Source organism: Dacryopinax primogenitus (assembly GCF_000292625.1).
Source record: "Dacryopinax primogenitus strain DJM-731 SS1 chromosome Unknown DACRYscaffold_20, whole genome shotgun sequence".
NCBI classification, from domain to species: Eukaryota; Fungi; Basidiomycota; class Dacrymycetes; order Dacrymycetales; family Dacrymycetaceae; genus Dacryopinax; species Dacryopinax primogenitus.
This window is the reverse complement of record NW_024467217.1, coordinates 358,559-383,690: the sequence shown is the minus strand read 5'-3', so window position 1 is coordinate 383,690 and position 25,132 is coordinate 358,559. Positions and strand designations below refer to the sequence as shown.

At 53.8% G+C, this 25,132-nt stretch overlaps 15 protein-coding genes and 1 non-coding gene across 16 annotated transcripts; 8 read left to right on the top strand and 8 right to left on the bottom strand.

Annotated features, from left to right (window-relative positions):
- Positions 1-77: 77 nt before the first annotated feature.
- Positions 78-494, top strand: DACRYDRAFT_24665 (uncharacterized protein; the record flags this gene model as incomplete). The annotated part of the gene is made up of 2 exons (XM_040773780.1): positions 78-314; positions 364-494. Coding segments are annotated over 2 exons (351 nt in total), but the record flags the coding sequence as incomplete, so codon positions are not given.
- A 1,838-nt stretch (positions 495-2,332) lies between these two features.
- Positions 2,333-2,903, top strand: DACRYDRAFT_24664 (uncharacterized protein). The gene has a single exon (XM_040773779.1). The coding sequence runs from the start codon at positions 2,422-2,424 to the stop codon at positions 2,743-2,745; it is 324 nt and encodes a 107-aa protein (XP_040625060.1). The 5' UTR covers positions 2,333-2,421; the 3' UTR covers positions 2,746-2,903.
- Positions 2,904-3,548: 645 nt separating this feature from the next.
- Positions 3,549-5,021, top strand: DACRYDRAFT_18236 (uncharacterized protein; the record flags this gene model as incomplete). The annotated part of the gene is made up of 3 exons (XM_040771347.1): positions 3,549-3,724; positions 3,772-4,114; positions 4,173-5,021. The coding sequence occupies 3 exons, from the start codon at positions 3,549-3,551 to the stop codon at positions 5,019-5,021; spliced, it is 1,368 nt and encodes a 455-aa protein (XP_040625059.1).
- A 103-nt stretch (positions 5,022-5,124) lies between these two features.
- DACRYDRAFT_24663 (mitochondrial outer membrane translocase receptor TOM70) lies at positions 5,125-7,680 on the bottom strand. The gene is made up of 11 exons (XM_040773778.1): positions 7,266-7,680; positions 7,166-7,215; positions 6,972-7,119; positions 6,776-6,922; positions 6,616-6,725; positions 6,503-6,566; positions 6,275-6,455; positions 6,023-6,222; positions 5,776-5,971; positions 5,388-5,727; positions 5,125-5,335 (listed from the first exon to the last, which is right to left on the bottom strand). The coding sequence occupies exons 1-11, from the start codon at positions 7,612-7,614 to the stop codon at positions 5,249-5,251; spliced, it is 1,872 nt and encodes a 623-aa protein (XP_040625058.1). The 5' UTR covers positions 7,615-7,680; the 3' UTR covers positions 5,125-5,248.
- A 265-nt stretch (positions 7,681-7,945) lies between these two features.
- DACRYDRAFT_t54 lies at positions 7,946-8,029 on the bottom strand. Its single transcript has one exon. It is a non-coding gene; the product is annotated as a tRNA-Thr (tRNA).
- A 623-nt stretch (positions 8,030-8,652) lies between these two features.
- DACRYDRAFT_83903 (uncharacterized protein) lies at positions 8,653-10,166 on the bottom strand. Its single transcript, XM_040776648.1, has 2 exons — positions 10,037-10,166; positions 8,653-9,987 (listed from the first exon to the last, which is right to left on the bottom strand). Exons 1-2 carry the CDS (start codon positions 10,060-10,062, stop codon positions 8,781-8,783), a joined length of 1,233 nt encoding a protein of 410 aa, XP_040625057.1. The 5' UTR covers positions 10,063-10,166; the 3' UTR covers positions 8,653-8,780.
- Positions 10,167-10,311: 145 nt separating this feature from the next.
- Positions 10,312-11,366, top strand: DACRYDRAFT_83901 (uncharacterized protein; the record flags this gene model as incomplete). Its single annotated transcript, XM_040776647.1, has 4 exons — positions 10,312-10,590; positions 10,636-10,813; positions 10,859-10,956; positions 11,006-11,366. The coding sequence occupies 4 exons, from the start codon at positions 10,312-10,314 to the stop codon at positions 11,078-11,080; spliced, it is 630 nt and encodes a 209-aa protein (XP_040625056.1). The 3' UTR covers positions 11,081-11,366.
- Positions 11,367-11,568: 202 nt separating this feature from the next.
- Positions 11,569-12,444, top strand: DACRYDRAFT_18233 (histone-fold-containing protein; the record flags this gene model as incomplete). Its single annotated transcript, XM_040771346.1, has 3 exons — positions 11,569-11,682; positions 11,787-11,865; positions 11,918-12,444. 3 exons carry the CDS (start codon positions 11,569-11,571, stop codon positions 12,442-12,444), a joined length of 720 nt encoding a protein of 239 aa, XP_040625055.1.
- An 878-nt stretch (positions 12,445-13,322) lies between these two features.
- On the top strand, positions 13,323-13,647 carry DACRYDRAFT_111135 (uncharacterized protein; the record flags this gene model as incomplete). Its single annotated transcript, XM_040769179.1, has 2 exons — positions 13,323-13,349; positions 13,399-13,647. The coding sequence occupies 2 exons, from the start codon at positions 13,323-13,325 to the stop codon at positions 13,645-13,647; spliced, it is 276 nt and encodes a 91-aa protein (XP_040625054.1).
- Positions 13,648-13,763: 116 nt separating this feature from the next.
- DACRYDRAFT_96748 (uncharacterized protein) lies at positions 13,764-15,640 on the bottom strand. Its single transcript, XM_040777399.1, has 7 exons — positions 15,622-15,640; positions 15,445-15,556; positions 15,316-15,389; positions 15,096-15,266; positions 14,698-15,021; positions 14,429-14,647; positions 13,764-14,373 (listed from the first exon to the last, which is right to left on the bottom strand). Exons 2-7 carry the CDS (start codon positions 15,485-15,487, stop codon positions 13,891-13,893), a joined length of 1,314 nt encoding a protein of 437 aa, XP_040625053.1. The 5' UTR covers positions 15,488-15,556; positions 15,622-15,640; the 3' UTR covers positions 13,764-13,890.
- Positions 15,641-16,293: 653 nt separating this feature from the next.
- On the top strand, positions 16,294-17,572 carry DACRYDRAFT_102033 (uncharacterized protein; the record flags this gene model as incomplete). Its single annotated transcript, XM_040767607.1, has 2 exons — positions 16,294-16,498; positions 16,545-17,572. The coding sequence occupies 2 exons, from the start codon at positions 16,294-16,296 to the stop codon at positions 17,519-17,521; spliced, it is 1,182 nt and encodes a 393-aa protein (XP_040625052.1). The 3' UTR covers positions 17,522-17,572.
- An 800-nt stretch (positions 17,573-18,372) lies between these two features.
- Positions 18,373-19,193, bottom strand: DACRYDRAFT_24660 (small ubiquitin-related modifier). The gene is made up of 4 exons (XM_040773777.1): positions 19,009-19,193; positions 18,828-18,940; positions 18,686-18,777; positions 18,373-18,637 (listed from the first exon to the last, which is right to left on the bottom strand). The coding sequence occupies exons 1-4, from the start codon at positions 19,087-19,089 to the stop codon at positions 18,615-18,617; spliced, it is 309 nt and encodes a 102-aa protein (XP_040625051.1). The 5' UTR covers positions 19,090-19,193; the 3' UTR covers positions 18,373-18,614.
- A 519-nt stretch (positions 19,194-19,712) lies between these two features.
- DACRYDRAFT_118897 (uncharacterized protein) lies at positions 19,713-20,664 on the bottom strand (the record flags this gene model as incomplete). The annotated part of the gene is made up of 5 exons (XM_040770688.1): positions 19,713-20,073; positions 20,130-20,183; positions 20,243-20,384; positions 20,461-20,588; positions 20,634-20,664. The coding sequence occupies 5 exons, from the start codon at positions 20,662-20,664 to the stop codon at positions 19,916-19,918; spliced, it is 513 nt and encodes a 170-aa protein (XP_040625050.1). The 3' UTR covers positions 19,713-19,915.
- A 484-nt stretch (positions 20,665-21,148) lies between these two features.
- On the bottom strand, positions 21,149-23,064 carry DACRYDRAFT_118896 (uncharacterized protein; the record flags this gene model as incomplete). The annotated part of the gene is made up of 5 exons (XM_040770687.1): positions 21,149-21,517; positions 21,570-22,003; positions 22,058-22,522; positions 22,601-22,841; positions 22,901-23,064. 5 exons carry the CDS (start codon positions 23,062-23,064, stop codon positions 21,418-21,420), a joined length of 1,404 nt encoding a protein of 467 aa, XP_040625049.1. The 3' UTR covers positions 21,149-21,417.
- A 110-nt stretch (positions 23,065-23,174) lies between these two features.
- Positions 23,175-23,571, top strand: DACRYDRAFT_111129 (uncharacterized protein; the record flags this gene model as incomplete). The annotated part of the gene is made up of 2 exons (XM_040769178.1): positions 23,175-23,191; positions 23,355-23,571. The coding sequence occupies 2 exons, from the start codon at positions 23,175-23,177 to the stop codon at positions 23,569-23,571; spliced, it is 234 nt and encodes a 77-aa protein (XP_040625048.1).
- A 285-nt stretch (positions 23,572-23,856) lies between these two features.
- On the bottom strand, positions 23,857-25,041 carry DACRYDRAFT_24658 (proteasome endopeptidase complex beta subunit). The gene is made up of 7 exons (XM_040773776.1): positions 25,003-25,041; positions 24,856-24,956; positions 24,729-24,805; positions 24,546-24,675; positions 24,344-24,490; positions 24,093-24,294; positions 23,857-24,044 (listed from the first exon to the last, which is right to left on the bottom strand). The coding sequence occupies exons 1-7, from the start codon at positions 25,033-25,035 to the stop codon at positions 23,931-23,933; spliced, it is 804 nt and encodes a 267-aa protein (XP_040625047.1). The 5' UTR covers positions 25,036-25,041; the 3' UTR covers positions 23,857-23,930.
- Positions 25,042-25,132: the final 91 nt, after the last annotated feature.

Genomic DNA, 25,132 nt, shown 5'->3' with positions numbered 1-25,132 from the left:
ACAATGAGCGCATATTGGGAGCCAGGAGAAAGTTGACAGGGATGTAGCGGAACGGAACGCAGACAGAGGCATAAGCCGAAAGGAATCCGTTGAGGGAGGGTACTCTGCTGAACGGGACAAGAGCGACGCGTCTTTTCGATCAAGAAGTTTCACCCATCGATGCTGATGCTGCTTTGGCAGTACTTCCCTATCGGCCACCAGTCCGACCTCGACTTATCTTCTCCGAAGAAGACGAGAGTATCTCCTTGACGTTAACGCGTGGACTGCAGATGGGCAAGGACAGATGGGCACAAGTCTGGCTCGCATCCGTGCACGTACCCGGTATCAGCGAACTGCATCAGATCGCTGTCAAGCTCCTTCAAGAAGCATTTTGTCCCCATTCGGAAGATGATGACGACGAGGACGACGAGGAAGGACCTTCTCTGTGCACTTCTGCAGGAATATGCAGAAATGAAGCATGGGCATTTGTGCAGCTGAGACCTTTGCAAGGTCTATTGCTACCCTTTCTCGCCCACGAGGCGACTGTCTCACAGCCCAACACTGAACTTTGCTCTTCTCCCTAACTCTCACCCTCATTGCCCTCACCGCCCACGAGCTCCCAACCATCCACCATCCACATTGTCACATTGCTATCGACGTACCGGTCATCATCTGCACCATGTCTGCACCTCACCAAGACACAACCGGACGCGGCCCATCCACTGTCAGTCATGTGCTCTTTGCAGCATTGACTGGAACGGTCAGTACGGTCTAATCCAGAGCTGTTTGCTTGAAGCTAACATTCTTACCAGCTCGCAACCCATCTTGAGAGCCGCCTGGCTGGAGAGTCAGAGTATGACACAGTGTATAGAGTGCATTTGAAGGCTTTGGTCGAGGCAGTAGATAAACAGCGGTGCGTATGCTGGGCACAAACACGCATACATCTACTCATACCAGTGCAGGCAAATCGCTACATCAAGCAACACTCTCCTTTATACAACAGATTGTGTTCCCGGGTTACCTATTATTGTGCAAGCCACTGCACCGGGCAACCTGCTTGCCCCATCACCCGCCAATGTCTCCAGACAAGAATCACCCCTAGCCGTCACACCTGGAGGCGCCACCGCACAACCCGCTCCCCCTCTGCACCAGAACCAGGGGACTGGATTCACAAGCCCTGCTTTCATGCTTACTAGCCCCAGCGTACATCTGCCATCCCAAAGACCCGCTTCCAGCCCTCAAACTGCTCCATCAGTCATGCTCTCAAGATCTCCAGGTTATCCCGGGCGAATGCAACAACCTGGCCACCCCAGTGATACCTCGTTGCTGCACTCTACGCTCAGGAGGGCAGCAGTCGCAGGCCCAGTTCCTACTGCATCTCCTTCCCTAACTGGCCTCGCCCCTTCCCCTCTTCATCCGCAGCACCCCGAAACCAATGTACATGCTGTTGCCAATACTGGCCTTTCGATCGTCTCAACACGTGCTCCACAAACTGATTTTGCAGATGTAATCGTAACCAATGCATACACCGCCTTAGGTGAGGCCTATCCAGTACCATTGGGTTTGCCAGGCTAACCTTTCCATATTCAAGCCATCATCCTTAATCATCTCTATCCTGTTGAAACGTGGCAGGAAGTCTTTTGGCGTCACGTTCTCACATCTCGCATTGTGCAGCTAATATCTCCACGTCCTCAATGGAAGGAGATCCCATCAATGCTGCACCTTGCATTGGTGACAAGCCACGATTTCCCGGCAATGCCACAAATGGGTATGAATCCGAACGACATATACCCGAGACTCTGGCTCAACTGGGGTTCGTGGCTACTGAAGGGGCCCCTGACGATAATGTCGTGGAAATCCCAGATGATGTATCAGTGAAGGACACGCTGTCTGAACCTGCCCAAACACCCATGACTCTCAAGGCAAAGGTGTCCGTGGAAGAAGACAAAGATGAAGACAACGCGCCTACCCCAGCGGCGGCCACGAGCTGGATCATCCCGAGCTTGACCAATCCAGTTCACCGACCTGTCAATACAGAAGGACAGTCCATGATACTGGAGGCTACCGCTACCTCGGTCTCGCCCCCTCATCCCAGCAAAGATGAGCCAGTGCAGGTGTGGCTCAAAGCGGGGACGCGGGAGCTACAGGACAAGGGCGGGTTTTGCCAGCGTATCTTACTGACAATGGCATCCCGAATCCCTTCCCGAGATCCACGATTATCAACAACAAGTTTGTACGGCGCCATAACTGTGCGGAATGGATTTTTTATATGCTGTATGTGAGATTCATTGCGCCATCACTACTCAGATCAACTCATGCTTCTTCAGCTTAACCCTGTTTGTGAACCATCCTGAACGCCTGCCTCATCCCGTCACTTTCATTCTGATGACGACACGCATTCATGATACGGCCAAACTGCTGGATGACACCAACGTGGAGTTCATGAACCCGGATCATCATGATCACCGGGGCATCATTGAGACCACTAGTGAACGATGCAGTGAGGTGTTCGTGGCCCTCTGCCTCCTCTGCTGGATCGTGCTCTCCTGGATTCGGGAGAAACATGCCGAGCAGTGCGAGAGGCATCGCTTTGTCCAAGCGACTAAGGGTGGCCACCTCGTCGACATCCCCCTGCTTCCCATCACTCTGATTTTGAAGGAGATGAGTGAGGACGCTGCCTACCAAGCTAATCTCTCAGAAAAGAATGGACCACAAACCCCGTCTAACAGTCACATCGAGGAGGCAGAAGGTCAGGGAAGTGGCTGACGCGGTACAATGCCCACCACACTCCCGGGTGACCAACGCAGTAGGCAGAGGAGTCAAGGCCACCCGACAGCCAGAGGGACTGGGAGAGGCAATGGCGGGGTGCCTGTCAGGGAGCAAGTGCTGGACGGTAGCCGGCCGTTGAGGGGCATGCCAGCCAGAAGAGGCGGCCACAGCGGGGGAGGCGGTCCCGGCCACGGGATGCCCAGGGAATCTGGGAGAGGTGCCGGCCATGGCACAAGCGGAGGTGCCATGAGAGGCCATGAAGTCCCGATGGGGGATAGCGAGGGCACTGACTGGACGAGGGTCACGACACGCAGAAAACGAGGGCACGGTCGGGGCGGCAGGCGAGGAGGGAACCCCAGGATCGAAATTGCAAAGGATACTGGTCGATAGGGGCGGCAACAACAAGATGGGCGATAAAGTAAGAGAGTACAACGACAGCTACGGTTTTCAGTGTCATGGTTTATGCTACAGACAACCGATCTACAGAGAATGTCGCACAATAGAGTTGCCAGAGCTTATGCCACTTCAATCAGTCCGCCAAGTCTGCCCTAAAGCCTGAGAGAACTGGTACGTACTGGCTGTCCGATATGAGGCAAGCCGGGCGCCGTCCTTGGTCTTAGTCTTTCAGTCCCAGTAAGGAAGGGAATAAAGAAACCAGTTGCTGGAGCGCTTCGCATCAGCCGGGTGCCAGCAACCGGCTTGATGGAAGAGGCGCCCGTTGGTCAGACCCCTGTCTCATGTACAACACCACGCGTCGCGTCACCCGGCATTGGCTCTCTTTCGCTAGCTGACTGTTGACTATGGCTGCTCGACAAGATGCGGAACGGCTGCGAGCACTGGTACAAGGAGACTCAGAGCTGATCAAGGCAGCGATGGAGTATCTTGCCCGTTTGCGACTGCTAGCAAGCACTGTTGGTAGCTTAAGGGACAATGCGACGGCCCTCGCACCTATTGCTGCATTACTTGCCTGTGAAGAGTGCGCAGATCTATAATCCAATAGTCACCTCTGCTGATCAAAAGAAGGAATGGTTCAGATATGGTCACACCAGCTTCAGCACAGAAGGCATCTTTTCGACGTCCGGGAGAATTCCAGAACTGCCTCAAAGCCGTTCGAAGTCTGCTCGTGCGTCAGGCAGCCTCCTCATCGCCGCAGCAGACCCCCTCCCGCCCGTCCACGACGTCTTTCGAGGCTCTCGCATCGTCATACAGAAAGTATGGGGTGGGAAGGGGTGCGGTACAAGAGATGAACCGCGCAATGCAGGAGTGGGAACGGCTGTTGGACAAAGCGAAAGGGGGTAAACACACAGCGGTCGAGGATCCGAGATATACGAAAGCCATTTTCGTATGGGTATTGATTGTACTCAAGGTATGCAATACGCGTATTTGCACTCAGTGTTTGCGGTTACTGACATGCCCTGGTTCAGTTCCCTATCGACAAAACAGCTTTTTGCGCTGAACAAAACATGAGACAAGTCGACCTCACGAACATCCATCAATCCCTCGACTCGCGGTGCTTCGGACGGAAGGCCGCTCTTGAGAAAAAGAAGGATCTTCACTACCAAGGACCATCGCCTGAAGAACAAGACTCCACCTCACCTACCAAGGCACAGAAGCGCAAGGCATCCGCCATCGACATGCCCGACGAGCTAGTAACGCCGACAAAGCGACCGTACACTCCCTCCCTCCTGAGTGGGAAACGGGATTCACCCAGCCTGTCAGCAAACAAACGTGCCGATATGGATGAGGAAGAACTCGATTCCTCGCCAACGAAGCGTCTAACGCGAAGCGCGACCGGAACACAGATCACCCCGTCGAAGCCGTTCAGATATAATTCGGAGCAGCTCGGTTCCTCACGAACGCTCTTGTTCCCTCCTTCGGCGGAGTCCACTCGGTCTGTGCGATCATCAAACCCCTTTAGCCCATCACCGACCAAGTCGCGTGGAAAATCACTTTCGCCGGAACCCATGCCAATGTCTTCATCTGGGTTACAGGATGAAGAAGAGGACGAACGAGAGGGCTATTCTCCTCTTCCCGAACCAAAATACCGCCTACGACCACTGTTTCTCGAGACTTTCGGGTTGTCGAAGAAAGACAATCTGCGCGAGGTTGAGTGGTTCAGGGCCTGGCGGGCACAGGTGATCAAGAGAGGGTTTGAGAGTGACAGCGAGGATGAGTTCGAAGTGTTCGAAGAAGAGGAGTCGGTGCGCCAGGAACATGACGAAGGTGCTTCTGTGACTGATAATGACGACGACCAAGACTATGAAGAAGACTAGATGCACTTTGATACCTAATGGCAATGTTTCGACCCGCATGGCGTTCAGCGAGTCCCAAGTTCCAGAGAAAGATATAGTAATAAGGAGTGAGTAGCGTGCTAAGTATTAGAACTATAGACACAGTGCATGAAAAACCGCGTAAATACTAGTCAATCTTGTGTCACGTTGCCCTATACACTATTCAAAAATGTTGTATCGATTGCTCCGCATACATGCTCTGATTTATTTTAGCCAGCTAAAGACCTAGCCATCTGGCCGAGCTGGCTGGCCATCTCCGGGTATTCCCTCACGAACTGCATCTGTGCTTGGGTGGCCTAACCTCATGTCAGACTCATTGAGAACGCGGCGGGAAACAATGCTACTTACATATTGGTAAGTGAGAGCATTCTCCAGGTCCGGAGCCGTCCGTGCAATCTCGGCTCCTTTTTTAAACATCTCAATAGCGTTGTCCAATTTGCCCGTCTGCAAGCTGAACTGTGCGAGCGTTCCAACGGCAGCGTCACACTCGGGGTCAATCTCCAGAGCCTCACGGCAGAGCGCTTCAGGAGCAGAAGTATCTTGCTTCCATTGGTAGATTGTAAGTGCTTTGTTGACGAGGGGCAGTACATTCATTCGTTGGCGAGGCTTCTGGCGTTCGAGCTCAATGGCCCGATCGAACTTCTCCACCGCGTCCTGGAATCGTTGCTGATCAAGCAGCAGCTCACCGCTGGTTCAGAGTCAGTGCGGTACAAAGGATAATATGGATAGTACGCACTAGTAGTTCTGCGGCTCGCTGTTCTGCGGGAACTGGCGCATTGCCGCCCTGAACTTGGCCATACTCTGCGGGATATTACCTTGCTTGTATTTGGCGACTGCTAGCTGGATGTGCGTGAAGACAAAGTTGGGGTCAAGCGCTACAGATTTTTCATAGTCTTCGGACGCCGCGTCATAGTTGCCCATGATAAAGTGCACTGAACACGAATCAACACACATATATGCATCTATGGTATGACAGTGCGTACCTTGACCACGATGGTAGTAGATATCCGGGTCATCCTTGTTGTATTCGAGCGCTTTTTCGAACGCGGCGAAGGCAGCATCGGAGTCGTTCAGCTCCATGTGGACGCTAGCGATCTTGACCCAGGTCTGGGTGAGCGTCGGGTCCGCTTCGATGGAGGCGAGCATATCGGCACGGGCACCACTCGCCTCGCCCAGAATGAACCTGTTCACATGCTTAGGCCTAGACAAAAACGGGCCACTATGATGGAACGCACTTAAACGTTCCCCTGAGGTTCAACGCTTCAGCCTTAGCGTGGGCTGTCGAAGGCACCTGCTCAATGGCCTCACTAGCTAAGGTAAACGCGTGCTGGTAGTCGGCAGCTTCGAGCGCGTCGAATGCCAAGTCAAGAGTTTTGTCACCCTGGGAGGGATTTTCTGGAAGTGCGGGCTTGGGATCTGTCACGGAATTAGGAAGTGGAGGTGAAGAGAACAAAGGGACGTACGAGGACGGAAAGCGGCAAGGTAAGAGGAAATGAAGGTCATAGACGGTAGGCGCGGTTCGCGTGACTGGATGAAGTCAGCGTTGATGCATCAAGCCCTGAAATACTATACATACAGAAAGGATCTCCAACATTCGCTTGTTCGCCACCTTCTTCAACACACGTTCCATCGCCTGTGCCGACGTCTCGTTCTTGAAACGATCGAGAATGGTGGCAGCAGTGAAGTCTAGAACAACACGTGAGCACTGGTGTTGTAGTACCCTGGTGGTAACCTACCGTGCAGTGCGTCTAGGTCATGGCCAAGGGCCTCATGAGCGCCAGCTCTCCTGTTCAGGGCCTTGACATAGTTCTTATCCAACTTCAGCGCTTCGTTGCAATCATCGATAACCTTTTCATGTTGAGGTGGCGAGTAGTTTACATAACCTGTCGATGTGTTAGATTGGAAGGAGTGGACAAAGCAGTGTGCACGAACATGCAGCTCGGTTGGAGTAGAAAACAGCTTCGGGCGTCGGTGATACGGCGATTGCTCGAGTGTACAGCTCGACAGCAAGGGTAAAGTTTCGCCCTTGATATGCAGCATTACCTCTCTGCTTCAACGAACCCGCCATTGTGGATCGTTCCTGAGTCGTAATGAGGCACGTAAATATTATGGAACTGGACACTTACCTCTGTTGACATAGCCTTGATTTGCTCCTCGGTCAGTCGCGGACTCAGTGCTACGAATATGCTCAGCTTTCGTCTCTTGTCTCAACTATATGGTGCGCACCATCTTCATCCTCGACCTGCACAGTCTCTTTAGGCTTCTCCGCCGCTGCAGTTTCTCCAGTCGGCTTCTTCTTGTTCTTCTTCTTCTTGTGCTTTTTAGCGCCAGAGGTAGCAGGTCCCTGCTCATGCACGTCCTCCCACTCCTCTTCCTTGTCCCCACTCTGCGCCTTGGCCTCATCCTTGATCTTTTTAATCTTTGCCTGTGTTGCAGATATGGTATACAGGTAATAGCCAACTCCACCTGCAGCGAGAACCGCGGCGGAGGTAAGAAGGATCGTTCGCTGGTGGTGAGCCACAAAGGTCGATATCTGGTGTGCAAGCGGCACATTTGTCGACGTTGAGGAGGCCATGGCGAGTGAGCAGGAGCACAAGGAGCAATAAAGTCCGGCCGGTACGACTGGCAACTGCTCACCAAGAGGGCGGAGCGCTTTTTCGAATTGTGCCCTTGCGAGTCTCTCCGGCATGACGCGTCGGACTCAGAATTTACTCCCGCTGGGTAGATGGGATAAAAAAAAGAACACCACAACATGCCCTTCACATCCCAGTAATCATACTAGTATCCTGCTCTAGCAATTGTGAAAAATAGAGTTCAATATTTTCTTCACAATTCTTGTTTGCATTGGATTCACACCTTTCTTAAGAATCGAGGACAAAGGGGCAAAAGCCAAAAAAGATTTGCAATGCCCACAAGCCGATTTGAACGACTGACCTCGACATGTACTATGTATACTAGTGTCGCGCGCTAGCCAACTGTGCCATGCGGGCTTCGGTATTCATCAAACAATATTTTTGCCCATGTGGTACTGTTCATGGTTTTGCGATACAGTCACCATGATGAGTGTGACGAATGTTACGCAAATGAGCGCGGCACCTTGACTTCTCTAAAATGAATTGAGATATCTCCTCAGCTCAACGAACTCGGAACGGGTGAGTACGAACACAGTCATGCCAAAGAAAGAATCGCCTGAGAATCGCAGATACCAAGTCCCCGCAACTCTGGTCTGTCACAATGTGCCCTTGCGATGGCTGCCTAGCCGAATTCATGCTGTATAATGACGCCTTTTCCCTCCTGATCCTGGCAAACAAAAGAAACACCAAACCTAAGATACTTCATGTGATTGTTACAGAGCGTCGCATCAACACTGCTTCGTTTCCCATGAAGAGAAATGGATACTGGTTGGAGTTCCTATCCCCGAGGTTGCAGGTATGCTTCCCTCCCATTACTTATCGTGAATTATATATATGCAGTAAGAGCACGCTCAGAGCAGTTATCCTCAGCGGTCTTCGTGGTAAGACGCTGTCTGCATGAGATTGAAGTCGTTTCGACGATGTGATAGTAGCAGGTGACGAGATCTTGGCGAATCCAACTCATACATCACTGGTACATTCCATGTATACATGGGCATGGTATACAAGTGCAACATACAATCTTGTCTTCATCTTATACACCGCCTTTCAAGAGATACTTTCTCTCTGTCCAAAGTCGCGCCCCAACCCATACGCCCTCAGCCACCCGCTACTTCGGCTGCAAATCCATCAACTTGGCCTCAAAAGCCGCCCTAAACTCGTCAAACGTCGCATTCCCCAACACTGCAAACTCGACTCTCTCGAACACGGCAAAGAACTTGGAGTGCGGGAGTGCAAGGAGCTCCGCCCACGTGCTCGCCACCATGCTGATGTTGTTCTGGAACACGCCGGTGCCAAAGCTACCCAGAACGAGGTGTCGGCAGCCTTTGGCCCGGAAGAGCCAGAGGATACGGGCCATGCGCTCGGTCATCTCCCGCTCAATTAGCCGTTCTACTTCTTCCAAATCGAGTTTCTGGCGTACGACCCCTGCGTTCACAGCGGGCGAAGTGACCATGTCCACTGTGTAGGGCTCGATGGTGACACCGTCATCGTCCCGGAAGACGACGACGCCAGGGGAGTAGATCATCGCATGCGTGTAGAATCCATCCGTGCGGACGCTCTTGTGGAGCTCGTAGAACTTCTGTCCCTGGGGACTCATAAGGCTCTCGTATAACGCCGAACTGCGCGCAAGGCTCTCTTCCTGCGCCTCAGCGCCGTTCAGGAAACCCCCGCCAGGCTTGGTCGCACTGGCAAAATTGAGCACGCCGATCCTGCTCAGGCGGCTCGGGTGCTGCTTGCGCAGTTCGCGAGCAGCGGAGAGCGTCGTGCGGTTGAAGATGCCAAAGTTGGTTGGGAGGCGCAGTTGGAGCGCGAGGGAACTGTCGCCGTCCTCCCCGCTGACGGTGTCCTCCTGCTCGTCAGCGTCAAGCGACAGCTCCTCCCAGTTCTGCAGCAACGGGTCGTCATCTGCAAGAAATTCGGTCGCTCCCACCGAAGCGTCCACAGCAGCACGGATCATGTACTCCTGTTCTCCGCCTCCCTCTTTGTCCTGCAAAAGCACGCGCACGACCCCAGTACGCAGGATGTTCAGCGTATCCTCTGCCAGTGCGCACCTGAGGTCGCGGACTTCGGAGCGTGGGTTTGGGCGGGGAGAAGGAGCATAAGAGCGGGAAACAGGGTCGCGGGGCGAGAGAGCCGGGGATTGGCCTACGGACCGCGGAAGTCGGGCAGAGCCAGAGTAGGGTGATGCCTGGCCAGCCCTTAACGAGCTAGACACTCTTCGTGCGCCAGGGTCGATACGCGGATCGAGGGCGTCCCCACCTAGTTGCGCTGTCCTCGAGTCATAATACGCGTCTTGGCTCTCCTTTTGGAAATACCTGAACGTTGTTGATTTGGAATGAATGCATCACGTGATTGTGTACGTACTGGGATATGCGACTCTGCTTCATCATTGTTGGATATATACAATATTGGGTAAGTTTGATGAAGTAGGTGAGAGGAGGGAAGTAAGAAGTGGGAGAAGGGAGAGGAGATTAGGACTGTGACATGGGTGTGTGGTTGCTGGATGGTTGCCTCAAGGCGTGACTCGCTTCCCATTCCAGTCCCAGCGGATATGTGGCTGTGTCAACTTCTTTTATCACGTGCATTGGGCGCTCGGAGGGAAAATTGTGCCGACTGAAGGGACGATGACTCGCACGGTGATGGCAATCTTCTCACTCGCTGCGTCGGCAACTCCTTCAGATACCACACGCCCACACAGATCAAGCAGGGAATTCCACCTCTCACGCACTGTCGACATCCTCCATCTCTCTCTACAGCGAGGTGACATCCCCCGCGCTCAGAGAGCATGGGCAATCCTTGTCCGATGTAAAGAGTTCGACTGGAGGGCACAGTGGCGCATCGGGCTCGCTGTTCTCCAGGGAGGGGAACAAAGAAGAATCGACTATCTCCAAAAGGCGTTCCTCGCGTGTCCCGATGAGGTGCGCTTTTCCCTTATCACCTCACTCGGAGCTGAGGCGACGCAGAAAGAGTCTATCCTGAAAGAACTTGTACTCTCCTACATTTCCCAATCGAGGGAACGAGCCGCGCTAGACCAGCTCGAGCTCTATCTCCACGCCTTCCCATTCCAGGACAACCCCGCCCTTCACGCATATGCCGGCATGCTCTGTCTCTATCTTGCCCAGGCGGGAGAGACGACGTTAGGTGAGCGTTACCCCTGTCCCCCGGGAAGGATGCTGATGGGAATAGGAGCGGACCATAACCTCTTGCGCGAGGCAAGACAGCATTTTGCGACCACTATGACCTTGGACCCGAAGAACGAAGCTGCCCAGACCTACAGGCAGATGGTGCGTATCAAGATTTCTCAGTGCTGATCGCGAGCTCACTGCGGGGTAGGTTAGGGACATAGCGCAAGTAGGGAGGGAGGAGTGGAGATTTGATCTTTCGGAGGGGGAGGAGTCAGCGGTCTGAAGCACGGAGACGATGTGACGATGCACATGCGCGCCTGTCTCTCTGAAGCACGGACATGGGGAAAACTCTGCGGTATCTCTCTATGCGGCAGAGGCAGAGTCGATCACCTCACTCTGCTTGCCTTATAAGACGCTGAATCTGTCGGCTTATCTGTCCAAATTGCGGATGCGCCTTCATGAGCGTTAACTCTCCTCACCAGAAGGCGTGTTTGACGCCCTTGTCAAAATCGTATGGAGGTTCGGACAATCAGACGAATTCTTCTGCAGGTTCTTGACCATGTAATCTTAGTTTAATATCATCATGTATCTCATTCGCTTGTCTCCTGTCTCCTGTCTCCTGTCATTCTCCCCGAACACCGACTGTACAAATAACAATAAACAACCAACATTTCCGAAGCGGGGACCCTACCAATTTCATCACCGTCCCGAGTGTCGCGCTTCCTCTCAGACGCGCCCACCACGGCGTCCAACTCGTTGCAATCCCACAAGATGGCCCGCGCAGACTCCCCCGACGCGGAAGACACGCACAAGCAACAAGAACAACATTCTATACAGGATTTTGAGCTTCCCAAGACGCTCGTTACCCGGATTGCGAAAGCTGCTGTACGTCCTCATCCCATCCCGTGTCCCTTGTTTGTTCTTGCGCTTCATGATAAATGTCGGATGCTGTGTGTCGTGTGCGGGAGGTGTGCTGATACGGTGAGCAGCTGCCGGATAACATCAAGTTGCAAAAAGAGGCCGTCACAGCACTCGTCATGTCCACAACAGTGTTCATAAACTATCTCGGTACGCCCCTCCTCCCTGGGGCTAAGTTCATCCTACTGAGTGGTTCTCATAGCCGCCACCGCTCAGGACGTGACATGGTCCCGGTCGGCGAAGACGATCACGGCGCAGGACGTGCTCAAAGCGCTCGAGATTATCGAGTTTGACGACCAGGTCGAGCCAATGAAACGCGAGCTAGAGGGTGTGTCTTCTTCCTTCTTCCTGTTATGTAACGCTAAGTACGGGGTAGTGTGGAAGACGGTGCAGGACCCAAAGGGAAAGTCGAAAAAACGCGGTGCTGGGGAGGAAGAGCAGAAGGGGAAGAGGAAGAAGGCTGCTGAGGCCGTGGAGGAGAAAGGGGAGGAAGAGGAGGAGGAAGCTGATGAGGAAGAACATGAGGAGGAGCCGGAGGAGAACGAGGAGGTGGATGAGCTGGATGGGGAGGGCGACGAGTTGATAATAGAGGGTAACGCGCTGGGAGGCGAGCTTGGGGCTGGAGGGCAACCGGGTGAAGATGAGGAGATGGAGGAGCATGAGCCTCCAGAGGATGTGAGCATGGATGTGGATGTACGGGGATCGCAAAAGGATGGAGAGGAGGACTAGTGTTCCATCAGATGTAGTTTGTACTGTACATCTTGCATTGGCTTGCTGCGCATTATGAGGTTTGCTGATGTTTATACTAGAGAACTAATCATATTTTTAACCGCTTTGCCACCTTCAGGAAGGATATTGATGTCCGTCTAAAGTTCCACATGCTCCGGATTTCGAACACCCACAGTGAAAACACTACATCACTCCGAGCTCTTGGAAGCCAGCAAGCTGAAAAACCCTTCACCCTCCGGAACTTAGCAGAAGCCAAGCCAAGCACTAGCATCGTCACATCACTGCCTCGCAAGCTCATGTTGTGCCGGCACTGGCGGATCGAATAAGCCCAACCTGGACATCTATTCAGCTCTAACCAGCCACCTATAAGTAGGCGCTCGCACAATGCACCGTCAGACCCAGTCTAGCGTTCAGAGATTCCAGGGATGACGACTTTCATAAGCTTGTACGAGAATCCACGGTATACGACGCTCGTCCGGCTCTCTGGCGAGATCGTTTACCAGATAAAGACGGAACAAGGGGTCTCCTCAGTCCTGCGGGCGAGCTCCAAGCCGATGCGGAAGATAGCGAGGAGCAGGAATTTGAGCTTGCCGGGCAAATGCCGGGCAACATGATTCTAATCACCCGATGAACTTCAATGGGTACTCTGTTCTTCTAACCAGCAAGGGGTCGTTGATTCCTGGTAGGAGTGGGGAACGCTCAGCCCATCCTGGTGTCCAAGTTCCTGCGCGTACCGACCTCGGAAAGCAAAGTGAAACAATTTTTGAAAATAGCAGAGGAATACAAGTACGTCACTTGCGTTGCGTTTTCTTTCCCCGGACTATCCTGAGTTCTCCTAGTAAACGTGAGTTCACAGGCCCAACGGGAGACGTCTACCAATGGTCATTTTCCGGTCACATAGCAAGGTGCGAGGGGACTCCAACACCCAGCCCTGGGCGGTAACCGATGCTCCAGCTGTGCATGAAAGGCAGCCCCGACCCGATCGCCACATTTGCCAAAGGGTCGAGCTCCCTTCTGACAAGCGGTATCCGCCCTATCCTCGTAGTCGAAAGCCAAGCGTTGGACATGCTCGATCTTGTTGTGCTCACTTGGCTCGAGGTCTCCATCCTGTTCGACGCGTTCCAGAAGAGGGAGATGGTCTCGAATATGCAGACTGAGTATATTCTGGGGCCTTACAGTGCTACGCGGGGGATCGACTATTGAGCCGAGGAGAACATTTCTGACACCACACGAAGTCGCTTCACATTCCCTAGGGTGATTATATATACAGACCTTCCATAGGACGGGGAGTTGAGGTCGAGAGAACAAGGTCCCATCAGCAGATATCCTAATATCAATTGCAACAACATAGGCTGTGTATGTATTACAATCGAGTATAATCCTAATCCTATAAACAAAATAAGCCTCCCTGCCCTACCACCTACCAAACCTGCGGCTCCAGCCCAATCAGAAAATACTCCTACCGCTCGTCAAGCCCAGCGCCCTCACCCCCGCTCGTTGAGGCGCCGGCCCACCGCCCTTAATAGGACTCAAGATACTAGGTATGATACTATCCACCCCGTCGCCCGTGTTCAGCCCCGCAGCCCACTGGAACGGCGCCGCGCCAGGAGCTCCAAACAACTTGCGCTTCTTCTTCTTTCCTTGGTCTTCTTCTTCCCGAGCGGGCTTCGCCTGTGCTGGAGGTGCAGCAAAAGAGGTAGGAAAGGTCGATCCGGATATGGCCGGACCGTCGTTCTCTTTCTCGTCCTCTTCCTGTATGGGTTTCTCCCGCGGTTTAGGCTTCTCCTTCTCGGCGGCTTTCCGCTTCTGGCCCGCGGTAGAAGCGGGCTTCCGTTTCCCTCGCCCGGGGAGGTTGTCGTAGTAGTCACTCGCTTCTTGGTCAGATTCAGCATCAGAGCCAGGGGGAGATCGGGGTGGCAGTTTGCGGGGCTATCCGACTGTCAGTTCCAGGCCCATTTCACACTTTGAGGGGACGAGGACGCACCTTTGGTCGGGGTTTCGGCGCTGCTCTCGGCTCTGGCTCTTCAACAGTAGTTGTAGAGCTTGCAGGCTTGTGACTCCCTCCCGGAAGGACGGAGGTATCCCTCGTCGTTTGAGCCTGGACTCGGCCAAGTTGTTTCTGTACTTTGCCCAGCTCGGTTTGGGCTTTGTGGGCTTCTTCTTGCGCTTCGGAAGTTTGGTCTTGGGCTTTGGCGAGGAGTTCCTGCGGTCCGTCAGCGGGAAAAGTCGCTGATAAAATGACGTTCAACAAACCTCGAGCCTCTCGACTTTCCTCTCCATGCTCTCCAGCCTCTTCCTCTCCTTCTCCATCCCTTTCTCCCTCAGCTTCCCCTCCGCCACGTCCCGCTCCAGTTCCCGGACTCTCACCTCCAGAGCAGCCTTCGCCTCTCCAAGCTTATCGAGCTCCTTGTCGCTCTTCTTCTCCAGAGTCTGCCAGTCCGACATACGGGATTTGAGCTCCTTTTCTTGGGCTTTGAGCGTGTCCAGCTCCAGCTGGACGCGTTGGAGTGAGAGGGAGGTCTTGCGGTGCTGGGCTTCGAGTGCGGAGTGCTTGACTTGCAGGTGGTCTACGTGTGTCTGTCATTTCTCGTTAGTATGACACAACGAAGTGCATGATGAAGAAAGAAAGAAAAGTGGAAGGATAGACACACCTGAACATCTTGCGCAGCCTTCCTTGCCTCCTCTACCTCACCCTCTCCGGCTGACTTCAATCGCTCCACCTTGGCCAGCTTCTTCCCCAAATCGGTCTTGACACTTTCCAGTTCCTCGAGCGCCTCTTCAAGTCGCTCTGAGGCATTCTTCCGTTCCTCGTCGGCTTCCTCCTACATACCAGAGTCAGCTAACAAGACGGACGGGTGTACAGGCACGAACGGTAAGGTCTTGAATCTCCCATGTCAGCTCTGTTTCTCGCGTCTGAAAACGGGAAAGCCGGTGATCGCGTATAGCTAGTTCTGAATTCAGAGTGCATTCCATGAGAGCATCAGAGAATGAGAGACGGACTGTTGGCAATCTTCATCTGCAGCATAGAATGCTGGTCATTCATCTCCCTCAGTCTCTCCTCACTCAGTGCAAGCCTGTACTGTAGCTGCACCGTCTGGTATTGTTGTTGTATCTGCACGGGTTGATATCAACCTCACGCCCAAAAAAGCGCTATCGTCCCTCGCAGGGGAGACGCACCAACTCAGTCCCCTCCTTCCACCCTCTTTCCCGCTTCTCCATCTTCCTCTCCACCTCCTGCCTCGCCGTTCTCTCCTTCTCCAGTTCGGCGGTCAGTATCTGAGAACGCGCCACAAGCTCAACAATGTCTTGATCTTTCCGTCGTAGAGCTGCATGCTCGGGGGACATGGTAGGTCCAAGGTGGGCAAGGGAGGAGGGGGAGATGAATGTTGCCATGGCAGGCAGGTATATGCAGTTCGTTATTTATGTCGTTAAATGATGTGGTCGTCGCTGTCGGATATACTGAGCTCGCCGGTGCTGAATAGGAGGCCGTCGACAAAGAGCTGACTGCTCCCACGCGTCAACGCGCGCTTCCCTCTTTCACGTCACGCGGCTGCACAGCCACTGCACAGCCACTAGGGTTGACGCCGCCATCCCTAAGTGTGACATCACAACATCTCATGTGTGACTTGTGACGTGCCCGCCTCTTCTGTTTGCTTGTCGGTCGCCCGCCCACCATGACCGACAAGACACACGGCCTTGCCACCCTTTATATCCTTGTAAGAGGAGGCGCTCACGTGCTCTTCCTTGCTTTCCTACCACCACCTCGTAACCATCTCCTGCTCAACTCGACATCGTCTGCAAGTTGTTCAACGCCCTCTTCACCCCCTCAACCCTCCCCCTTGCGACACCATGTCATTCCTCTCAGGTCTCACACTTCTCACTCTCTCCCAAACGGTCAACATCCTCATCCTCGTCTCCTACATCCTCGTCATCCTCCTACTCCTCGGGGCCATCCTCTACTACCTCCCGCGTCCCAAGTCCGGTGATGAAAGGATACTCGCCAGAGTCATATTCGCCCTAAGCACAGTAGCGAGCGGTGTACATACGTGGTACTGTGAGTCCTTTTCATCCCCTCCCGAACCCCATCTGATTCCCATCAGACATGATCAAATTTCTCCAATTCTCGTACCACAACTACCTTGCTTCCCACCCACCCGCCTTCGGCACCCCGTCCCTCCTCACCATCGGCAGCTGGCTTGAGTCCACATCACTATTCGACGAAGCCTGGCGACACGTCTGTTCCTCCCCGCTGAATTGGTGGTGGTCCGAACATATCTGCCTGTTCACCGTCCCCTGGTGCGCCTTCGTCTATATCGAAGGCGTGCGTCATCGGATTCCGCATTTGTGGCTCTACCCGCTGCTAGGACAGCTAATGGCGATCAGCACAGCGACATCTCTGTTCTTCCTCGCACTCTTCTCCAGCCCGGTACTGGACCCTCCCATCCCCCGACCCAGACTTAGCGCACAAGTCTACCTCCCCCTCCTCGCCGCCGTATTCCCCGTACTCTACACCCCCAACCTCTCAGGAGACGTGTTCATGCCCAACCTCCTCCTCCTGCACCTACTCGTGCTCATCCCGTTCCTCCCGCTACCCAAACTCTTCGCCCTGCTCGGTCTCCCCGATCTCCTCCCCCCAGCAGAAGAGGGAAGCACCCTAGCCCCAAGCACCCTCCTCGCCCTACTCGAATCCCTCCTCTTCCTCATCCGATCCCTGACGCTGCTCACCCTCCCCCCTCTGGGATCCTGGTCTGCCCTCCCCTCCCTTCTTCTGCAAACCCTGTATGCCCACCCAGCCCAGAGCTCAATAGGCTTCGACGCAGTACACGTCTCCCTTCTCCTCCTACTCTACTCCCTCTTGCGGCGCGGCAGCCAGCCCTCCAAAGCGGGAGCGTACGAAGCGCTCAGCGCTCTAGCGGGGCTCATTGCCGTGGGACCGGGCGTAGTAGCCCCGCTCGTGTTTAGCGGAGGGCTGAGGGAGAAGAAGAACTTGAAGCTTGTGCAGAAGGAGGTGCTCAAGGTGGAAGTTGCGCCGAGGCGGACGAGGAGCGGGAGGTCGTATGGGGACGTGAAGAGCTGATGTAATGCACTGCATGGAGGGATGGGTTAGGGGAAGGAGAGGACAGGACTCGGCTGGTTTGTTGGTTGTTGTAGGATGTGGGTGGTTTTGGATGATGTTGGACGAAACATAATGGGTTTGGATCCCGGTCTATGTCTTTGTTGTTGCAGAAACAGCTTCCTGGTGGAGTCCCCGTACTTCTCGTCAAACGTTGTATTCTACTCCTTAATTATTATCCCATTTCGACCCAACATGCCCAGTCCGCATTCGTACACCCAGCACCCACTAGTGTTGTTCCTACTGATTCGCTCTTGTTCTTCCTTGTTCCATTTAGCTCCAATCCAATCCGCATCATTTAACCCTGATCCACCTTGACCTCTGCTCCTTCCGCCCTCCAACCTTATCAACACCCTTCCAACCCTCTCAGGTCTCTTACCTATCAACCTCAGGCTCCGCTCAGACGTCGCAAGAACATCCGCGAAGATCAAAAGGTTCCCCTTTCTTCCCGGGCTGTGCCACCTGGACCACGCGGTACTCCGAAGAACGCAGAATGCTGCTGATGCCAAGGGAAGTTTTTTCTTGCCTGGTGAAAGGGGGGTGGGGTAGGTATAGGAGGGCTGGGGGACAAAGAGGAGGGATGAGACGGGGGGGAGGGAAGTACGGGAGGGGCGGGAGAGGGGGTGACTCGCTATATACGATACGTACTGGGTGGGAGGATGCGAGTGGAAGGTTTAGGACCGAAAGAAAGTGGACTGGTCAAGGATGACGTGGCAGCGTTTCATAGGCTCTTGTCTGTTGCCAGACAAAACGAGAGAGTGGATATGAAGAGCGGTTGTGGATAAGCAACACGAACCACAAACCCAAAGATGGTTGGAGAACGTCTTCGTTTAGACATTGACATCACAGGCTAGCATACAACATCCTTTATCGTGCAGTCACTCCCCGGCGCCTGGGGCTGAGCAGGCAGCAGGGGGGAAGACAGGACAAGGAGCTTTCCGTGTCGTGCAAGCTGGGAGTACACTAGGGGAAAGGAGACATAGGTGTAAAACGGGAGATAGACGAGTAGACATGGAGATGGATAGACAGGTACACCAGTAGAAAGGGGGGAAACTACTCATAACCAGCTCCCACCAACCTCTACAACGATGTGTGAGTCATGTAAAACGAAGACAGGGGAGGACGCACGCTCAACCATGACGTCGATCGTGTCCCCATCCTGCATCTCCAGCGACGCGGGCGTCTCGTCCTCTCCCAGCCTCTCGCCGTCATACAAGAACCTGTGTGAAATGAGTCACGGTCCAGGCGTACGTACAGAGGGAGAACGAACCGGATAGTCTGCACGTCCTTCCCGACACGCTGGGCATACGCGCCCTTCAGCTTGGACATCTTCGTGTTCCTCTTGATCTTGAAGAACACTTCGTCCCCCGTGCTAGTCACGACCTGCACATGCGCGCATGAGCATGCGTGCTCCTGCGCAGTGCCGGGAGACGACCCGAACGAAAACGTACCTTGACGTTGATAGGCTGGTTACTGTCCTGCGGCTTATCCTCCTGGTCATGCTGCTGTTCCTGATCTTCCGCATCGGCCATGACGTTCCTTCTACCTTGTAGGGTGTAACGCGTGTGCGTGCAAGTGCTCTTAACCGATGAACTGAAGCTTGGACAGGAAGGTCCGGTCCAATGGGTGGTGGTGGTGGTGGTTTGTGTTAAAGAGAGAGAGAGAGAAGGGAGAACGCGCGCTTTGTACAACGGGAACAACGGTGGCGAATTTTAGCCCGCGTCGGCGTTTACCGCCGCCGCAGACCCCACGCGCCTGTGAGTCGACGAGGTTGCAAGTCACAGTTATCGAGGAGCTCAGACTGTTCCATATATATACCGCTAGAAGCTGATGAGATACTAGGAATATAAGGAGGTGTAGAACATCTCCTCGTCTAATTGTAAACCTTAGGCACTCCCTAAAGAAGCGTATTCTTCTCCTTTGTGAAGTCATACATATGCGCTCAATACTGGAGAATATGCATTTTCGTCTCCAAGCTCAAAGCTTGGAGACGAAAACCCGTGTAATCAACCTGCATTTGCAGTTAAACAAAGTCTCCTAAAGAGGCATTATCAACACTGTCCAAGACTGAAACGCAAACGAGCTCAGAAAGTCCTCAACAATCCACATATATGCATACACGCATCCAACTCACCTTGAAGGAGAGAAGCTGGTAGTACGATGCAATTATAACCTACAATGAAAGCCGAAGTTAAAGCTGAGCTGATCTAAGCCTACTACTACTAAAACGGACACAAGCGAGGGTATGAACCAAAGCCTACAAAACACATCGATGCACCAAGATCCTCGCACACTCCCCACTCTCCACTCCTCGCCCAACCCCATCTAGTCCATCAGACACAGCGTCGAACGAGAGGGTTACAGACCAACAATCCACACGCTCAGTACGACACCAGCAAGCAGGCCTACCATCCCCCCCGGTATCCTCTTCCCCTTGAGCGCTGCGCCTGTCGGGCTGGCAGAAGGGCTGGCAGATGGGGTCGATGGGGTCGATCCCCCCGAGGCGGGTGTGCTGCCTGTAGGTGACCTGCTGTGTCAGTGTTTTGTGTGTGCGGAGGGGGAGGGGAGGTACCGATCGTTAGGGTGCTGATGGGTGCTCCGGCTGAGGAACAGCCAGAGACGAAGCCTAGGAAGGTAGAGGGTGAGCTGCTGTTGCTTTACAAGGGGAAGGGGAGGGGGACGTACTGTTCAGCTGGCTCTGGGCAGCTTGGATTTGCTGCGGCAGTACTCCGCCTAGGTTAACACCGCAGTTTACACACTGGAGCAGCTCGGACCCCACTGTGTTGCTACACAAGCAAGTGGTGTTACTCGAGTCTGTCCCGCAGCCCTATCGACGCATCTGTCAGCTAGGTTCTCACGAGGATTGTTTGCACGGAGGGGAGGGATGGAGGGAGGGGACGCACGGTAATGGCGGTAACGACGCTGCATTGGGCTGTACAGGCCGAGGGAATCGATTGTGGGAAAGAGGTGTCTTGACGTAGCTGAAGGGCGTGGATCGCCGCCGGTGAGGGGGTAGCGATTGCCAGAAGGGCTATGGGGGGTCAGTTGGGATCCTGCTCCGGATGGGAGGGAGTACCTGAGGTCAGTAGGAGGAGAATGATATGCATTGGTTTTGATTGTTAGAGGTTGGAGAGGAGATGAGAGTGGAGATGTGGGGGGAGTTAGATAGATGTATTGATGCTCGAGCAAGGGGTTTCCTAGGGGCAGCGCGAGAAGAGGAGAGGAGAGGGCGTCACTCCACAAACAAGGGAGCTGGTTTTGCCAGACCAGTATTTTGAGATCCGACACTAGGTCGGGTAGATAAGGGATAAAACGAGTGAGGGAGGAGAGAGAGGGAGGATGAAGAGCTGTACAGTCAGGTTGGAGGAATACTTGAATAGGACGACGGTGGTTAGGTGTACAAATAGAATGGATTATCCCTCCATCCCCGGCCGGAGGCTGTATTACGCAGATTCAGCACCGCGATCAGAGGCAATATATTGAGACACACGTGTAGCCGGTCACCGCTCACTTTACCGCCTTAGACACAGCCCAAATACCTTGTTGTCAGGACGCCGATCACTCGTGTACTCTGATCGGTCAGGCAAGTAAGCGGCTATCAGCATTAATGTCAACAATAATGAGCCATAACAGCGCAGTCATAATCTCCTATGCGTGATTTGACTGCGCAGCCAGCGGCAACCTCCGTCTGACAATATGTATCAATTTCAGAGGCATATCCTTTTCGGCTCCTCGGAAAGTCCTCCGTCTTCCCTCATAGAGCCACACCACACCACACCACACGAGCCCATCAACCATCATCTCACCGGATTTTCGCTCATCAGCACACGGACGCGTACGGCATCAGACTAGACGCAGAATCACAGTTCCTTCCCTTCCTTAGACTTCTTCGCTTCGAGCTTGTCCATCGCCCTCAGCCTCTCTGGCAGCGTAGGATGCGAATAATGATACGCAGAGTACCTTTTCCCCCATCAGTTCCTCGCCTGGGAGATGAAGAGGGAGAGACACTCACAGCCAGTCTACATGTAAGGTGCTCAGGTTCTTCACGTGCAGCTTGACGAGCGCGTCCCCGAGTCGCTGTTTCATCTCCCCTCCCATAGCGACTGCAAACGCGTCTGCCTGGTACTCATACGCCCTAGTAACGGCGTGCATCGCGAACTGCATCGCATGTTCCAGGGGCTGGAGGAAGAGCTGGAAGAGGAGGAACGTAGGTAGGATGGGCGCGCTGGTCGGGTAGAGGGGGATGTTGAACGACGGGAGGAAGGTGCGTGAGCTGAGGAAGGGAGGAAAGGAGCTGAGGAGCAGGAAGATGTGCACTTGGTTTAGGAGGAGAAGCTTGGTTGGGTGAGAGAGGGACCAGTGACCGAGTTCGTGTGCGAGGACGGCTTCCACTTCTTCCTCTGTTGATTGGGTGATCAGCGTGTCGAAGATGACGATGTGCTTGCTCTGCCAGGAGTGTTAGTGTGCTGCAGGTACGCGGAACTCAGAGAGGTGGCGCACCCAGGGCAAGCCGTAGAAGTACGCATTAGAGTGACTGCTCCTCTTGCTGCCGTCAATCTGGTACAGGTGTTTCAGAGGGAACTTGAGCCTCCCCGCAAGCCCTTCGATACGCTTCCTGAGGCTACTGCCTTCTTCCAGCGGGGTAAGCTTATTGAACAGCGGCTGGATGACAAGCGGGAAGAGGACGACCATAACCAGCTGGAAGACGAGCAGGAAGCCCATGAGGTACGTGACGAAGTCCTGCCCGAAGTGCTTGATTATCCCCAGGAAGGCGGCGAGGAAGGGCACGCCTAGGAGGGCGCCGATAGCCAGAGACTTGACAAAATCGAGCCAGAAGGTCAGGTGGGTCGTCTTATTGAACCCGTGGTGTTGCTCGAGCACGAAGGTGTAGTAGTAGTCCCATGGCAGGGAGGGGATCGTAGCGAGGAGAGCGAGGATACCGGCGAAAATGATGGATTGTGCGATCTGCGGATGGAAAGTTAGCTCTGTTCTATGCTGCCATAAAACAAATGGCGGAGGTCGAGAAAGGACCGTTGCACGCACCTCTCTCTCACCCCCATACCCGAAGTAAGCCAGCACGCCCGCACTCGCACTCCATGCCCAAGCATAGAAGTCCGAATACAAGATCAGCGTCCCCTCAAACATGCCCCATACAGTTTTAGTAAGCGTGAAGAGGGCTTTAGAACGGCCATATGCTTGGGACTTTGTGTATGTTTCCAGGGGGAAATGGTCGGCTAAAGAAGAGGGCGGGGCTGGCTTGGAGTAGTTCGGGAGCTGGCGGAGTCTATCAGAAGCATAGACGACATCAGCAAGTACAAAAGAGGCGAGGGATAGACGACGGACAGGATAAGCGTCTCAAATAGGCTGCTGGCGAGGGTGAGGCCGATACTGATGAGTCTCCAATTCAAAGGGCCGTGAGCGACGCGCAGGATCGGCAGCTGGATGGTGAGCTGCATCTTGTGTAGGACGCCTAGGATGGGAGAGACGAAGGAACGGAGTATGTCCATGAGTGATGTTTTTCCTGGGTAATGAAATGAGCGAGACGACGTGGATTTTGGAAGGAGTGGGCAGTGAGGAGAAACGGCGGTCATGTGCAAGAGAGGCGACATGTTTCGGCATGAACCAGATGATTATGTAAGACATTTACGTGCCACTTCCAGTCGAAATAATCGTGCCTCGAGCGCTGCTCATTTACTTCTTATAGTTCTGTCACCACCAACTTGTTCTCTCCTCCTCCTCCTGATGGATAAGGCCACGGGCCCGTTTGATCCTGGGTTTGGGAGAAGGATCCCAATAGATGGTGGAATCATAAGAGGGAGCTGTTTGAGCTTGGAGTGGTGGACTGGAAAGACTGGAAGGAGTGGGATTCGGACAAATATTTCACGAAGGCGAATAAGGGCTCGAGTTTGGGCAAGGAGCATAAGAGGGCGCTCAAGCAATATGAGAAGGAGCAGCAGGAAGAAGAGGAACAAGCGGAGGACGCAGAGGATATGGACGAGAGGAAGATCGCGTAAGACGATCTAGATATTGACACGCCAGACAACCTCCAACATCTAAACGCGACTAATTCATCTCGCTTGGTCAGGCTGAGGGACAGCCGGAGCCACCTGAGAAGAACGAGACTATGAGGAACCTCTTCGATGCTGAGATTGCATACCAATTTGCGCGCAAAAAATCTCCCGCGCAACAGCGGGCACAGGGTAGCTCGTTCTCCAGGATTTCTCTGCCGCAGGTAACGTCCCTTTTCTCCCACAGGATCTCAGGATGTACGGCGAAGCGCCCAGGGATATTTTGGCAGCACATTGTATACCATATCTACCCAATCACCACCTGCTTAATGATCGGTACGCATCTGTGTTTCCTATTCCAGAAATCACTGTGTCTGGGACCCGTAACCGCGAATCTTCTCCGCAAACGACCACTCCGTCTCGGAGGAAATTGCGTCTCCAATCTGTACACCGCGCTCCGTGACAGTGGCAATTTGGAACTACGACCGTATGAGGACGTCTGCTGTAAGACAAAGTCGAAGGCATACCTTGTTCAATGAGCGTGCGTCCCGATAGAAAAGCACCTTCATGCACTCCTGGATGATAGCACGTGCCTCTTCCTCTGTCATGGTTGTCTCACGCCCTTCGACCGCTCTCCTCAGCAGCGGTTGAGCAATGTATGCGCCGTACCCGGTTGCGAGGGTAGAGGCAGTGTATGTCGTTCCGAGCAAATCGACATAGCCGACGAATCTGCGCTGTCATTAGCAGAGAAGACTGTGAGTAGCAAGAAGATACATACGACTTGCCATCTTTGAAGCCGCCCACAAGGAGCGAGTTCCACAACGGGTTCATCTTGCTCCTCCGGGCATACATCACCTGAGAGAGATAGTGATATATCTCGTCCGGTCCAAGCTTGTGCCCATCCTCCGAAGTATATTCTTCGATCCTGTGACCACCGTCAATAACGACACAGCTTATGAGAACGAGCAGAGGAGACATACATCAAGTCATCGAGCAGGTGTTGGAGGTATTGGAAGTCGGACATGTCCCCTCCAGCTCCGATGAGGGTGTATTGACCAACGGAGTGCAGACGGGAGATATCCTTGAATCGTGCGAGAGAGCCATAAGAAGCTAGCAGGCACTATCAGTCGAGAACGTAAGGCAGAACGAACGAGCGAGCATACCAAGGCAATCCGCAGCCATCATAATCCCATCCTTGTACTTGATAGCCAGCACGGACGTTCCCGTTACAATGGGTTGTCTATGCATTATCTCAGTGATAATATGACTAACAGATGCAACAGAACGCACTGTGTATGCTGCACGCCGTCGGTGAACGCGTCATTCTTCGGTCCGTGCCTCTGACGCTCGTTCACAGGGTAAGTAGAGTACAAGTCGACTGCATCATTGCGCTGCTCTCGTGTCAGTACCTTGTCGTCCTCTTGTAATCAAGCGTACTGGGCGGCCCCAAGACAGAGGGAAATGGTCCATATTTGAGCTAGTTGGAGGGGAAAGGGAGACGGATACGCTCTTTGAGCGTTCGAGGACAGGGTGCGCGTGAACTGGAACGACGCGCAAGCTACTGCAC